Genomic DNA, 16,197 nt, shown 5'->3' with positions numbered 1-16,197 from the left:
CTGCTTTCTGCAACCAATGAGGCTCACTGCAGGCTACCACGTCATTTACATGAGGTGAGCATGAAGTGGCCAATGGGAAACTTGTAGGAGTTATTTGGACCCAAGAAGATTCTGTATCCAGGCCCTTGAGCCACTGCTCAGGTCTGCTCCTACACTGTGGAGTGTACTTTCTTTCGTTTTTAATAAATCCCTGCTTTCGTTCTTTTGTTGCTTCATTTTTATTTTGCTTTGCTGGGCATTTTGTCCAATTTTTTGTTCAAAACACCAAGAACCTGGACAACTCGAAGTCACAACCCTACCAGTGACGGACCCTACCAGTGACAGACTCTACTGGTGACAGAAACAGCAATAGAACTCAGATCCCTGGGTCCAGGACTCTTTCCATCATACTAAGCTACTTCCCACATGACACAATGAAACTGGAAAAGAAAATATTTCATGGGCCTGACCTTACTAATTCCACTTCTTTACTGCCTCCTATATCTTCCACCCTGCTGCCTCCCCTTGAAGCACATATATATCTATAAGAATCCTTTGGGGTGGAGATACACTGTATTTATATTTTCTCAAAGAATATCTGGTGTGGCAATGGCAGAACACAGAAAAATGACATGAAATAGTGTTAAAAGGGTACAGGACCTGGAGCTAAAAGATGTGAGTTCTAGCCCTAACTCTGCCATTGGATACTTTACACAGCCATATGCCTCAGGCAACTATTTAAGCATTTTAACTTCTTCTTCCATGAGAATAAGAATGATAACTGTCCATACTTCTTCACAGACTTGTTGTAAATTTCAAATTAGACAATGCATGTTAAATCTATAAATTTAAAAAGTGCTTAATAAAAACAGGTTTGTTTTTTAAATAAAAGGAACACACAGATTAGGTAAAATCTAAGCTCAAAGTGATGGTGAACATCTGGAGATCAACACGGCAGTCCAGTAGCCATTCTGGTACACTTCCTTTGCCAGGTAAAATGAGGAATTATAGACACATAGTAGGTATGCAATAATGAATAAAGAATTTTCAAAAGGCAGCACAGTGAGGCAGAAAAAGTACCACACCAAAGACCTAGGTTCTAGTTCTAGCCCTGCCAAATGAGATGTGTGATCCTGGGCAAACTATTAATACCTCACTGGCCTCAAACTTCTAAGTCTATAAACAGGAGGTTGTCAAACAGACTGTGCCAAGTCCCTTCTAGGTCTAAAATTATTACAACTAGAGTTCATAGAACTCACTCATGAGGTTAATTTATCACAAAGGCAAGACAGCAAACATATTTCCTAAGCCAACATCCAAACTCTAAAAGGAATTCTAGGAAACAAATGGTTTTACAAAGACTTCTACTTACTTGCTAGACCTTGGAACTACCATTTCGGCTAGTGTTTCATACTGCTTAATCCAGTCGTTGTGGTTTAACCTGCAGAAAAGGTACAATACACATTGGAAAAGAAAAACAAGTCCCATTTCCTGCCATATCCAGGAAGAGAAAAAATTATGAGACAAATAGGAAATCTGGCTATACTAAGTATACTTCAACTCTATTTAACAAAAAAAATTCGGGTTTCCTACTGAGAATGAATTTCAAATACACTGAGTAATGCAGGAAATAGTGATCACCACCCTACCTCCAGTAACTATTGCAAAAGAGGCACATCCTAGAACTATGTGTGGAAAGGAAGTAAAGCACAGTATAGATTCTAAATTATTTTCAAGCTGCATAGTTCATATGTATTGTGCCTCATTTTTAAAAAATGGTCATGCTAAAATCACTATCATTCCTGCTCAGTGGCCATTATGAAGGACTGAAAAAAAACTATATTTATGGAAAGCACAGAGTACCATGAGGTAGTAAGTAAATGAAGTGACAGTAAACTATGTTGCCACAAAACATTGTGCAACAACCTTCTCTAGAGGCCACTGGCTTCCAGGGGTGTGGGGAGAGACAACTATGTTTGAGATTGAAAACAAAGAATTATAGTGTGTATAGGCCAGAATAGAGAATAATTCATCATGTAAGATGTCCTAGGTCCTATGTTTCAATTACAAGGTACAGAAAACTGTAAAAATTTCTGGTTTTGAACTCAAGTTTTAAATAAAGGTTGAGTGAGTCAAATATTTCATCTGGGCAAAAGTTATTTTCCTACATAGTATAAAAGCACAGATACACAGAATTTGTTATAAATAATCAGTGTTTCAGTGTAGCAGACGGGAGTTATGTAACTAGAACACAAAATAAAATTTCTGGAGTGAAATCCTTAGATTTAAGGCCTTCTCCCTGTGCAAAGAAAAATCCAAAATTTTTTCTAGCATACTGCAATAAAGGGGAAAAAAATGCAGAATTGAGATACTACTGTAGCCACTGTAAATTCCATGGAGGCATCATTTTCTAGTACTCCAAATCTCTGAACCAGATAAAAATGCAGAGCACAGCAAGGAAGTCTTCACACAATGATACTCTGAAAAAGACCCAAATCTCCCACCTGAGTTTGGATCCCCCAAACATTCCCTGATAGCAAGACTCAGTGTAAGTCAAAAGTGAAACCATTAATAGTGCTATGCAGACACACACAAAGTCCAGGTCTTCCTACAAGTACCCAAAGGTTTCATTTCATTTAAGATTAACTATGATCAAATATTAAATAACATAGAAGGCCTAATCCTAAGGAGATTTCAAAGGTTATCTAGTCCAGGGGTTAGCAAACTATGCCCATAGCCAAGCCTGTTTTGTAAATAAAGTTTTATTGAAACAGCCACATTCATTCGTTCACATATCATCTATGGCTACTTCAGCTATAACCACAAAGTTGCCACAGTGGAGTAGTTGTGACAAAGATCACATTGTTTACAAAGCCTACAATACTTACTATCTAGCCCTTTATAGAAAAAAATTGCTAATCTCTGATCTAATCCATTCTTTGCTTCTTACAGTGCTTAATTAAACCTAACCAGTCATAAAGATTTTTTCAGGAAAAAAAATGCAAAGACCTTCCTATTTTGAGAAATCTAAAATCTGTATTTTTAAAACAATCAATAATTTAGCATTACTTACGTTTGAATGAGCCAATTCTACCAAGCTGCTAAATTTGATTTGGAAACTCAATTTATAATTGAAGTCTCCATTGCCAGGTTATGATCTAATTTCTACTTTATGTGCCACATGAGCAAATGTTGATGACAGAATGAATGGCAAGGTTATATTCCTTTTACGCTTGGATTTTATGGAAAACTTCAAACTACAATACTAGATACTAACATTTTTCTTGTATTTTAGCAAGTAAAACCTTTTATAGTAGAAAGACTTACTTGGGAACTACTACCAGTAATGTGACGAGATACTCTGAATCAAGAACAAAGTCATCCTTCTTCACAATTTCTGCTAGACTTCTAGTTAGCAAACTTCCTCTGAGGAATTAAAACAAATCATTAGGCTGATAATTATGTGCTTCTGTAACACAAGTAAAGAAACAGCAGGCTAATCATTTTCACATATACTATATATATTGAGAGGGATTAGTCTTAGTCAACATTTTTACTTTGTAAGAAGTCACCATTTAGCTGAATATATCCTACCCTTGCAACCAACGAAATATATTCTATCAAAATTTGCCTCTAGTGTTTTGTGTTTGCTTTAATTATTATAACTCAGCTCTTCTCTTGCCTACATATATAATATCTTGACTGGAAAACTGCTATCTACTCATTAGATATCAATTAAAGTCTATTCCATCATATAATTATGAAACTATGTCATCTAAGCACAATACCTTCAGTGTTCTTCCCTCCCTTGGGTATCATTTGATACTAGGCAATTTTGGTAGCTAACCCAATAATTAACTCTTTCAAATCAGTCTTCATTTGTCTTCCAGTAATCACTTTCCCATAATAAATATGTCTTGCCCTGTTTGTATCACTCACAGTATCCAACCAACTTTCCCTCTAGGATATGAAGGCACAACTTGAATACTTTCATGCTTAAAGTTGCACTTGTAGTAGTCATAGTACAAGGGGATCAACCAAAAAAATTCAGTCCTATTTTAAAAAACCTAACGAGTGAAAAACCTAAATTCTGAAAACAGATAAGAGAATAACTATTATATCATAAAAGGATTATTCTATAGTTAAGCGATAGGTAATTACTATGCAGTTAAACTATGATTTCATTTAAAACAATTAATTTTAGACTATTTTTCAGTGAAATATCAAATGGATAAAGGGTTAAGCCAGGACCCAGTTCACAAGTATTATTTATAAAACAAGTATAATAAATCAGCCTCACATCTGTTTGGACTAGTCTGAATTCTATAAACTTACCTTAGTGAGCTTTTCTCCATGAAGTAAAAGAAATACCATTTTGATTACAGAACAACATAAACTGAAACTAACTAAATCCCAACAATATCTCCTTCGGTGCATGCTAGTATGCTTCCCCAGTTCTTAGTACTCAAATATACTTGATCTGCTTACGCATTCTTTCGTTCCAAATTCTGAAGATTTCCTTTCAGGTTATTGTATGCAGATGCTCGAGATTTCAGGTCATTATCAATCTGAGTTACTCCCTTTGAAAAAGAAAAAGAAGAAAAATAGATAAAATTTTCCTAAATCTGCCTCTACTAATACTATCAAAGAAGCTAAACTTTAGCTTCTACAAAAAAACCCACTAGTTTCTAGTGTAAGAATATTCTATTATTTTAAAAGCATGACTTTAGGAGGTCATTTAAAAAACAGCCGACTTCATTTTAAATATAATTTCCACATAAATCTTTTCAACTAAAAATAATGTTTTAGTCCACATGTATTTTAATTATCATATTACTTCTTAAACCATGGAAATGGAATCTAGGCCACTGGGTTTGGAGATTACTATTTACAAGGCTTCAATTCACAAGACTGAAGGATATTTTCCAAAATAAACTAAATTACATGAAGAGTTTTGACTACTGCAAACATCACTATTACACAGAGTATTTTTCTATGAAATTAAAATTATAGTTGAATTTATTCATAAATGTTACAAAAGCTGTTTTTCTCAGAAGAATACTAAACTAACTACATGGGGAGAAAATGTGAAGTAAACAACATTCGAAGAACTGACTTTAACATAGCTCTAGCATTATTAGCTGTGTAGCACGAGGGTAAGTCACTTCACCTCTCTAAGCCTGCTTCCCTATCTACAACAGCATCAGGAAGCAAATGATCAAATCCTTAAGGATACAGAAAAAAAGGCTCAGTCATAGTAAGAACACCACTTTATATTATCAAGTAATGTAAATAATAGTTTCTTAAACTATAGTCATCAAATTACATGATGACTTTAGTTAAAATCTTTGATAGTCTATTTATTTACATTTAACTATACAGCACACCGCATAACTAAAGTTACTGGGAGCCAAGGAAAGTCTGTCCAATAATTTAAACTACACTTCTTGCCCCAGCCAGGTCAAATGCTGGCAAACAATTAACAGGTCCTTGTCTATTTGTCTCATTATAGTTACTATTAAGACTTTTATTCCACAAACAGATCTTGGGGGAAAAAAGACTTTTTTTTCCTCTCAAGTTCTAGGATTTCCTTTCAAGTTCAAGGATTTCTCAATATAAAAGGAGCTCTTAACTTGGTGGGTTCATGCATCGGCTTCAAGGTCCATGTACTCCCTGAAACTACATAAAATTATGTGGCACACGAATACGGGAATTTTTCCAGGCAGAGGATCAAAACTAAATAGTCGGAAGGGGTCAGAGAACCCATAGAGTTTAATGTTTGAACAAGTATTGTAGGCACATAAACATACTTCAGTGACTACTATCACCTACCTGAATGACTTAGAAATCTTAATAGACTCCAATTTCCTATTCTACACAATCTCGGGTACCCTTAAAATTTGTATAAATACAGAATTTTCACACTTTCTTAAACACTGTTGATGTAATATTTAAGTTAATTACATAACTAAGTATTCAACTTAGATAATCTACACATTAAAGTGTTATACTTTTTAACATCTTTTAATGTCTAAAGTTGTAAGGATTTCTTCTGTGAAATATAATTAAGTTGCCTTATCAAAACCTAAAAAGTATTTCATAGTGAAATTATAAAATAAGCAAAGCCACTACAAATCAATGTGTCCTACTTGTCTCAAGTATTATCTTACCTTGGCAATTATTTCAGAAATATTTTTCAGGGACTGCTTGATTGGATATTTGGCCATGTCCCACTGAAACCTTGTTATATAAGTAACCAAGTCCACTGAAATAAGGGAATAAATTAATTACTGAAGAAAAACAATAGAATTGTTCAGTTTTTTACACAGCGATATATTTTAATGCTGAAATTGGCATTGAGGAAATCAGCAAAGATGTCATTTCTGAAGAATCCTGATTAAATGTGAACTATATTAAGTAACATGGATTAATCAAAATTTCTACCTTGTAATCTCTTCTCCTTACTCAAACTTTAATACATATTAAGATGCTCCTTCTAATTTGATTACTTTAAAAATGAAATATGTACATATTCCTAATATGCCTCATATGTAGGAGACATAAAGATTAAGAAACTACTTCAAATTATCTCCTCAAACAGTAGAATTGCATAAGAGTATGTTCTTTCTTTGATAACTTACCCAAACAAACTGAAAATAAACTTGTCGGTTAAAACCATGTGATGATTGTTTCCAGGAGTCCACATTTTAACAATTTTCAAAACACGGACCCCCTTTCACTTTCAAATGGAAAGAATAAAACATGTAGAGCTAAAAAAAATACTCAACAACTTATTCCTCGGAAGTTTAGTAATCAAAGTGACTTCACCCCTAAAGGGATCAAGAACGGTGAAACCAAATGGTAATTATGGCAGCGCCAACTGACGGAAGTAATTCATATAAAAATATCTTTCTCTTCTCAATATCTCCTTACATAATACCAGTCAGTCAACAACACAGATGGTATTTCCAAAAGCAACTCTGTCTAGATGCACTGCCCCTCTTGGTCAACCACCATTCCACCTACTAGACTGACTGCCCTGGTTCATAAAATACGTAGAAGATCAGTAAAGGCAACACAAATTAACTTATTAATATCTAACATACCTTCGTTGTTTCTCAAAACACAAATTAACAGACACAGCAAACAATGAGATCAGAATTACTTGATAACAAAGAGCAAGAATAAGTTACTACATTTTTAACTGATTAAAAATTTATTGAGCAGCTATTATTTGCAAGAAGAAATGAGATTTCAGGAACACTGGATTTAAAATATAGTAACCTTATCAGAGTAGGTGATCCTGTAGAGAATGAAAGGAAAAGGTTATAAAGGGTTATATCCTTCTTCCTTTTTTTTTTGAGACAGGGTCTTGCTCTGTCACCCAGACTAGAGTACAGTGGTACAATCGTAGCTCACTGCAGCCTTGAACTCCTGGGCTCAAGCAATCCCCCCTCCTCAGCCTCCTGACTAGCTGAGACTACAGGCATATGCCACTACTTCCAGGTAACTTTTTTCTTTTTCTTTATTTTTGTTTGGGTTTTTTAGAGACAGGGTCTCCCTATGTTGTCCAGGCTTGTCTTGAACTCCTGCACTCAAGAGATCCTCCTGCCACAGCCTCCCAATGTGCTGGGATTACAGGCATGAGCCACCATGCCCAGCTCATTATTTCCTATTATAAAAACATACCACTAGAGATGGGCTGATTTTAAATGAAGCAAAATGCTAAAATGACATTTCATAAGAAAACAAGAAATGCAAGTACAAATGACAACAATGGGGTCAGAATCATCTTTCTAAAGTCATTACTACATAGAGCAAACTCTATGTAAATACTGGCTTCTAGCTACAGAGAAGTCAGTAGGCTATTTTACGGGTATTAAGTAAAGAAATGCCAAAATCATACTGAGGGGGCACTATTCTGCAATAAAATTAATAATTTCTGTTCTAAAGCTTTAACAGTTACATACTATTAAATACAAAAACCTACATAAGACAGCAGGTATTCAACTGGAACAATGCTGAGATATACAACTTGGAAACTTACTTGTAAATGAGTGAATAAATAGAACCTGGAAAGAACTAAGGCAAACCTTTACAATACTGCTCTTGCAGGAGACTTGGCATCATATTATAAGCTATATTACATATTATGTAAGACTGTCTTCTATGAGACTATGTTTCAGGGAACAGGATGTACCTGGAAGTATCACCAAATTCAGTAATAATAATTGTATTTTAATGGCTTTCTATTGTATTTAGTGTCCCTTTCTGTAGACTTTTTTACATTACTTTTTGTTTCTGTAGCTTAGTTATTTGCTTTGTATGAGTTAATAATGATCAATCATGAGCATTAGCTTACCTCCATTAGCCAACAGATTCTCTTGAACTTTGTCTTTGCTATCTTCCAATACATCAGCCATGTATTGAGCTACTTTCTTAACCACTCTGGGGAAGAAAAAATATCAACAACCATTCTCAGGAAAAAGATCTAAATTCCATTCTATACAATGAACATATTACATAAAGACATGAATTTGACTCTATGTTCCCATTATACCTATCCATATAATACACAATAAATGGATCTTACCTTATAATGTTTTAAGGATAAAATGGACCAAGACTTTGTTACATGCAAAAATCAACAGAGTAACTGTAGGGTTTTAAGGAGACTACATGCAATGTGTCTCCTAGTCTAGAAAGTAAGTCATGGGAAGCTAGTGAGAAAGAGTCTGTAAATAGCCATATATTTATATGCCAAGAAACTAGACAATTTAAAGACTGACAACAAAGGAGGAGGCTGAGAACTAGCATTCACTATGTTCCTATGACATGCAAGACACTGTGCTTTCCCTTAGGAAGAAAGGGACCTGACAGGCAAGAGAACGTAAGCAATAGTCATGATGAAAAACTAAGTCCTACATTATTAATTCATTAACTGTTTATTGAGCATCTACTATTTACAAGGAGCTATGCTATAGAGGAAGCCATAATGCCAAAACTATTAGGTTGGTGCAAAAGTAACTGTGGTTCTGGCCATTACTTTAGGGGGGAAAAAAATGGCAAAAACTCCATTACTTTTGCACCAACCTAAACCAAGTCACCTACATATGACCTTGTCAATTCTTTCATTTATAAGACACTGAGGTATAAAAGAATAAGTGGCTTTTTCAAAGTCACAAGACCAGTTAACGGCAGAGCTGTGACTAGAAACATGTTGTCCTGACTTTGGAATCCAGCGTTCTCTTCCTTATTCCATGTCTGCCTCTAGGCCCTGGGTGGGATTCAAAATCATACAAGACAAAATCACTACCTTCACACATTGCTTAAAATCTCATTGGAAAGATCCAAAAATATATAAATTACTAAATACAAAGCAATCTGAGGTCAGTGCCAGCTGAGATTGCCAGGTTGCAGACAGAGAGAGAGAAAGGAAAAAGGGATCATAGCAGCTACCCAATCAAGAAAGCCCAAAGGCTCATGAGTAGGGCGATGAAGGACAGAAATGGTTTTACAAGGATGATTACATGGGAAGAAAGCATATCGTTGCCATGGGGCATATTATGAGTCATGATAAGAGGTGGAAAAGCAGTAGGCATCCAGAGAATGGTGAGAAGTCCAGACTGATGGGAGCAGCAGGCTGAGAAGTAGGGGAGCTTAGGCTAGGAAAGTGGGATGCCAGATTGCAGATACACAGCCTCTGAAGCCACACTCTAGACAGGGACATAACACAGTCGAAACAGGGCTCAGGACAAGTATTCTGATGACTACATGCTCAACAGCTAGGAGGGGAAACTGGAAGACAAATTAAGAAATTCCTGTAATGGTTTTTTTTCCTTAAAAAAAAAAATGTGTGTGTGTGTGTGTGTGTGTGTGTGTGTGTGTGTATTTTTTTTTTTTAAAGAGAGAGTCTCACTCTACTGCCCATGTTGGAATGCAGTGGTGCAATCACAGTGCATTGCAGCTTTGAACATCTGGGCTCAAGCGATCCTCTTGCCTTGGCCCCTCAAGCAGGAGGGATTACAGGTGTGAGCCACAAGCCTGGCTTGTTAACAGTTTAAACAAGAGCCAATATGAGCCAGGAAAGGTGACAGAAGAGCTAAATTTAAATGACAATCCTATGCTGAGTGGTCTCAAACCTAAAAATCAGAACAATTTCAGAAATAATGATGTAAGTCCTAAATCTTCAACATGTTTAACTTGAGGTTTATACATATACTTGCCTATGTCTCCAAAATTCACCCATTCCTTCAAAAGGGACAAATCATTCTCATAAAATTTGGCAAGCATCTTCTAAACAGAACCATTTGCTACGAACATTCTAAAATGTTGCATGTTTACCCATAGAAGTACTTCAGAGTGTAGAATCACCTGGTGTCAAATTTATAAACGTAATGTCGCATAACCCAGAACTTCAAGATCTCCGTATGCCTATTTACAAGAGGATCTGTGTCAATGTACACAATGTCACCTCAAAAATATCTGCTCTAATGATTACATTTTTAAGAAAGTACAAACTATGATTTACCACATATATCATATTCTACAATATTTGGCCTTTAACACTTGGAGCATTTAAGTCATTAAGCTATCATCTGTCAATACTACCAAAGTCTAACAACGACATGATTTTTAAATTCCTCTTATCATTCAGGAGGACTGAAGAAGATGTGCTTGTCGAACAATGAAGAAAAGAACAGCTGACACACTGCATAGGTAACTTTAAATTCTACTCACCAAACTAACTACATTTGTCCTTAATACTTTTCAGATTCCTTCCCTAAAAAATCTGAGCTGGCTAGGCACAGTGACTCATGCCTGAAATCTCAGCACTTTGGGAGGCTGAGGTGGGAGGATCACTTGAGGCCAAGAGTTTGAGACCAGCCTAGGCAACATAGCAAGACCCCATGTCCACAAAAATAAAAATAAAAAAATTAGCTGGGTGTGGTGGTGCAAGCCTATAGTCCTAACTACTCAGGAAACTGAGGTAAAAGGACTGCTTGAGCCCAGGAGTTCCAGGATGCAATGAGCTATGATTGCACCACTGCACTCTAGCCTGGGTGACACCAAGACCCTGTCTCTGAAAAATAAATAAATAAAATTTAAAATCTGAGCAAACTTTAAATTATATTCAGGACATCCCATTAACAATTTAAAGATAAAGAACTATAAAGCCATCAAGGTGACTAATAAGGGTGTAAATAAATGTTAATAATTATATTCTCAGGGACCTCCTTTCTCAGTGTCTCTTTGGTTGTCATAACTTGTAACTGTAATGAGGTAGATGAGACCTCAGGGAAGACTCACTCCAGGGATGACAACTAAAAAAAAAAGTTCCCTCACATTTTTTTCTTTTCTTTTTTTTTTTTTTTTGAGACGGAGTCACGCTCTGTCACCCAGGCTGGAGTGCAGTGGCGCTACCTCAGCTCACTGCAAGCTCCACCTCCCGAGTTCACACCATTCTCCTGCCTCAGCCTCCCGAGTAGCTGGGACTACAGGCGCCCGCCACCACACCTGGATAATTTTTTGTATTTTTAGTACAGACGGGGTTTCATCGTGTTAGTCAGGATGGTCTCGATTTCCTGACCTCATGATCCGCCCACCTTGGCCTCCCAAAGTGCTGGGATTACAGGCGTGAGCCACCGTGCCTGGCCCATTTTTTTCTTAATTAAAAATGTATAAGCAAGGAACCAAGAGACTATTCTTTCCATCAGTTAGTGCTTTGAGTGCATCATAATTATTTTCACTATATTTATAATAATTCATAATAATCATTTGCTCTATATGAATATATGGAATTATAATCCTAAAAGTTGCTTTTCCTTTCATCTTCTCTTTCCATTCTAAGAGCCAAGTGTCTGGTCCCAACTGAGCTTTTACTATCTCCTAACTAACCTACTGTGAAACTGCTAAGTGGCCTTCTTGACTCCAATATTAAAGAACATCAATACATCCTTAGATCTGTTTACTTCCTCACTACATGGTGTTATATTAAAAGATTTCTCTCTCTCTCTGTAACCCTGACCTCAGTCTCTATTGCCACAGCATCGCTTTGAGGTGGTTCTATCAATTCAGAAAAGCATTTTAACAGCAGAAATGAGAAAATCTTCTGGATAGATTTCAAGAAAAAATTCCCTTCTATCCAAGCCTATTATTCCCTTAAAGGTTCAATCAAATGTACATTTCTGAGAGTCTCCAAATTCTGTACTTTACAAATTACACCTGTGTACCTAAACTCTAAAATAAAATCTTTGTATCCCCAGAGTTGAAGGAACTGTAGACTGATTCTGCCAACTAATCAAAATGCAGTTATCAAAGAGCCTATAACCATTTTCAGCTCAAATACACATGTACCTGAATTTCAAAAGTAATAAAAACTGCAATTTAGAAAAACTCTTCCAACTGAATTTTGAAGACAAAAGCATAACCATCTTCAAATAAATGGAGTAACATCTGATGTTCATGGATAAAGACAATAATATTAGGATGATACTACTCCCCAACTGATACATAGATTCAACACTATCCTCATCAAAATTCCAGCTGACTTATTTGCAGAAATTTGACACTGTGATCCTAAAATTCATACAAAAAGACAAAGAACCCAGAATGGCCAATCTTGAAAAAAAAAAAAAAGTTGGAGAATTCACACTTTCTGATTTTAAAACTTACTACAAAGTTACAATAAACAAGACAATGTGGTACTGGCATAGGAGAGAAACATAGATCAGTGAAACAGAACTGAGAGTCCAGAAATAAACCCTCATATTTATGTTCAATTGATTTTCAGTAAGGGTGCCAGGACAATTCAAAGGGGAAAAAAAAGTCTTTTCAACAAATGGTGCTGGGACAACCAGATATTCACATCCAAAAGAATCAAGTTGGACCCTTACCTCACAACATACACAAAACTTAACTCAAAATGAATCAAAGACCTCACTGTGAAAGCTAAAACTATAAATCTCTTAGAAGAAAACATAGACATAAAACATTACAACCCTGGATTAGACAATGGTGTCTTAGATATGATGCCAAAAACACAAGCAACAAAAGAAAAAAATAAATTGGACTTCATCAAAATTTAAAACTTTTGTGCTTCACAGATACAATCAAGAAAACGAAGACATGGCCAGGCGCGGTGGCTCACGCCTGTAATCCCAGCACTTTGGGAGGCTGAGGCACGTGCATCATGTCAGGAGTTCGAGACCAGCCTGTCCAACATGGTGAAACCCCATCTCTATTAAAAATACAAAAACTAGCTGCGCATTGTGGCAGGGACCTGTAATCTCAGCTACTCAGGAGGCTGAGGCAGGAGAATCATTTGAACCCAGGAGGCGGAGGCTGCAGTGAGCCAACATCTGGCCACTGCATTCCAGCCTGGGCAACAGAGCGAGACTCTGTCTGAAGAAGAAAAAAAGAAAATGAAGACAACTCACAGAACAGGAGAAAATATTTGCAAGTTATATCTGATAGGGGATTTATATCTTGCATATTCTGTATAAAGAACTTCTACAATTCAATAATAAAAAGGCTAGCCAATTAAAAATGGGCAAAGGATCTGAATAGACATTTCTCCAAGGAAGAAAAACAAATGGCAAAAAAACACATGAAAAGATACTCAACACATCACATCACATCAGCCAACAGGGAAACGCAAATTTTTAAAAATGAGATATTATCAGCCGGGCGCGGTGGCTCACGCCTGTAATCCCAGCACTTTGGGAGGCCAAGGTGGGTGGATCACGAGGTCAGGGGTTTGAGATCAGCCTGACCAACATGGTGAAACCCCGTCTCTACTAAAAATACAAAAAAAAAAATTAGCTGGGCGTGGTGGTGGCTGCCTGTAATCCCAGCTACTCAGGAGGCTGAGGGAGGAGAATTGCTTGAACCCAGGAGGTGGAGGTTGCAGTGAGCCGAGATCGTGCCACTGCACTCCAGCCTGGGTGACAGAGCGAGACTCCGCCTCAAAAAAAACAAAGATATTATCTCATACCCCCTGGGATGGCTATAATCAAAAAGACAAATAATAAAAATAATAACAAGTGCTGGCAAGGATGTAGAGAAATGAGAATCTTCATACACTGCCGGCGGGAATATTACACGGTACAGCCACTCTGGGAAACAGTTTGTCAGTTCCTCAAAAAGCAAAGCATAGAGTTACCATATGACCCAGAAATTCCACTCTTAGGTACATACCCAAGAAAAATGAAAACATTTAAGAACACAAACTTCTACACAAATATGCACAGCAGCATTATTCTTATAAGCCAAAAAGTGGAAACAAAATAAACGCCCATCAACTGATGAACGGATTAATGTGATATGTATGTATACATATATAGTGGAATATTAGTTAGTAATAAAAAGAAATGAAATACTGATACATGCAACAGCTTGGATAAACTTCAAAACATTATGCTAAGCAAAAGAAGACAGTCACAAAAGACCATGTATTGTATTCCATTTACAAGAAATGTCCAGACCAAGCAAATCTACAGTGGCAGAACAATTTGTGGGTGGTGGGGACAGTAAGTGACTGCTAATGGGAACAGGAATAGAGGATGATGAAATATGTAAAACTGATTGTGGCAATGGTTACACAAGTCTGAATACACTAAGAATCACTGAATTGTACACCTGAAATAGGTGAAATGCATGGCATGTAAACTATATCCCATTAAAGATAGTAAAAAGAGAATCAGCATTTTCATATTTCAAACAGGTGCATTTTATGTAAATTGTACCTTCATAAAATTGATATACGAAGGGAAAAAAGTCGTTTTCTAAAACCATTCCAATAAGCAGAGTATACATGTGATAATAAACCCAGTGTCCATGAAGCCTGATAATAGTGTCTCCCATTTTGCTCTACTCCATGCATATAAGTACATTACCCTTCTACAAATGCATCCAGTTTAGCCAGTTCATCTGACAAGCCAACCAAGACATCCAACGTGCCAACCTAAAAGGAAAATATATTGTTATTTAGGTGGCATGCTTTTTAAAAAAAAAAAAAACAAGATGATTCATCTTGACCTAAAGTTCTCACAAATCTTAAATTCTCCCTATTTTATTTCATAATGTGTAAGTACAGTTAAAAGATGTTTGCCAGACATTTCAAAGCTATTTATATGTACAAGATAATCCTTTAATTCATGGTTATAAGCACCACTTAAGACTTGAAGACTCCTCAAAGACAGGTCTGTGCTTGTACTATTCAATGACACTGGATCATTTGAAGTCTTAGTTTACAACACAGGCTCTTAAGTAGGAGGTCCACGGATGTGCGCTAGAGGGTCTGTAATTAAATTTGCATGCAAAACTGTGCATAAGTGAGTACGTTTTGGAGGAAACATCTTGTCTCAAAGGTATCCGTAACTCCAAAAATATTAAAAATCGGTCATTTTATTGCATTTATTATTTATATTTTTGAGACGGAGTCTCACTCTGTCTCCCAGGCTGGAGTGCAGTGGTATGATCTTGGCTCACTGCAACCTCCACCTCCTAGATTCAAGCGATTCTCTTGCCTCAGCCTCCCAAGTAGCTGGGATTACAGGTGCCCACCAACATGCCTGGCTAATTTTTGTATTTTTAGTAGAGACTGGGTTTCACCATGTTGGCCATGCTGGTCTCAAACTCCTGACCTCAAGTGATCCGCCCACCTCAGCCTCCCAAAGTGCTGGGTTTACAGGTGTGAGCCATGATGCCCCACCAAGAATCAGTCATTTTAAATATTTCTTAAATGAATGCTGCCTACGACTCCCTCATTCAGTTAACCAGCAAAATGTCAGTATCATGATCTTTTCCATTCTTTACAAATGTTCCATCAACTGATTACTGGACACCTGCTTTACTTTGAGGCTGCTAGATGACTGATCTTTGATAAGAGTGAATCTTACATAGATTAACCAGATTAAGTAACTGGGTTAGATTTGCCAAGTGTGATTAAGTAGGTGCCATGGTAACACATTTACAATGTAAGAATCAGCATAATATAAATTTACTAACAAAAACTTCACTATGATATTTAAGAATATATATTACTAAGAGTTTTAATTTCTGAAAATCATATTTGTGAATGTAACACATCAAACATTTTCATAAGATTTTTCATTGCAATTTAGAAGAGCACAAAAAGCCTAAGTAGAGAGACATTATTTCAATTTGGTAGTTTACTTCTAAAATTTCAAAGAAGACACATTTTAAATCATGCCA

At 36.4% G+C, this 16,197-nt stretch overlaps 1 protein-coding gene across 2 annotated transcripts in view; it reads right to left on the bottom strand.

The window, feature by feature from the left end:
* The window catches only part of ATP6V1C1 (ATPase H+ transporting V1 subunit C1), a 48,248-nt gene that overhangs the window by 11,914 nt on the left and 20,137 nt on the right, over positions 1 to 16,197 (bottom strand). For both annotated transcript variants that reach the window (XM_001155312.6, XM_009455756.5), the window contains exons 3-8: positions 14,877 to 14,944; positions 8,342 to 8,427; positions 6,150 to 6,244; positions 4,468 to 4,559; positions 3,307 to 3,405; positions 1,352 to 1,420 (exon numbers count right to left, since the gene is read on the bottom strand). In XM_001155312.6, the coding sequence (XP_001155312.1) occupies positions 1,352 to 1,420; positions 3,307 to 3,405; positions 4,468 to 4,559; positions 6,150 to 6,244; positions 8,342 to 8,427; positions 14,877 to 14,944 (509 nt within the window). The remainder of the gene's footprint in view (positions 1 to 1,351; positions 1,421 to 3,306; positions 3,406 to 4,467; positions 4,560 to 6,149; positions 6,245 to 8,341; positions 8,428 to 14,876; positions 14,945 to 16,197) is intronic.

This window comes from Pan troglodytes, chromosome 7, assembly GCF_028858775.2.
Source record: "Pan troglodytes isolate AG18354 chromosome 7, NHGRI_mPanTro3-v2.0_pri, whole genome shotgun sequence".
Taxonomy (NCBI): Eukaryota; Metazoa; Chordata; class Mammalia; order Primates; family Hominidae; genus Pan; species Pan troglodytes.
This window is presented reverse-complemented; position numbering and strand designations above follow the sequence as displayed.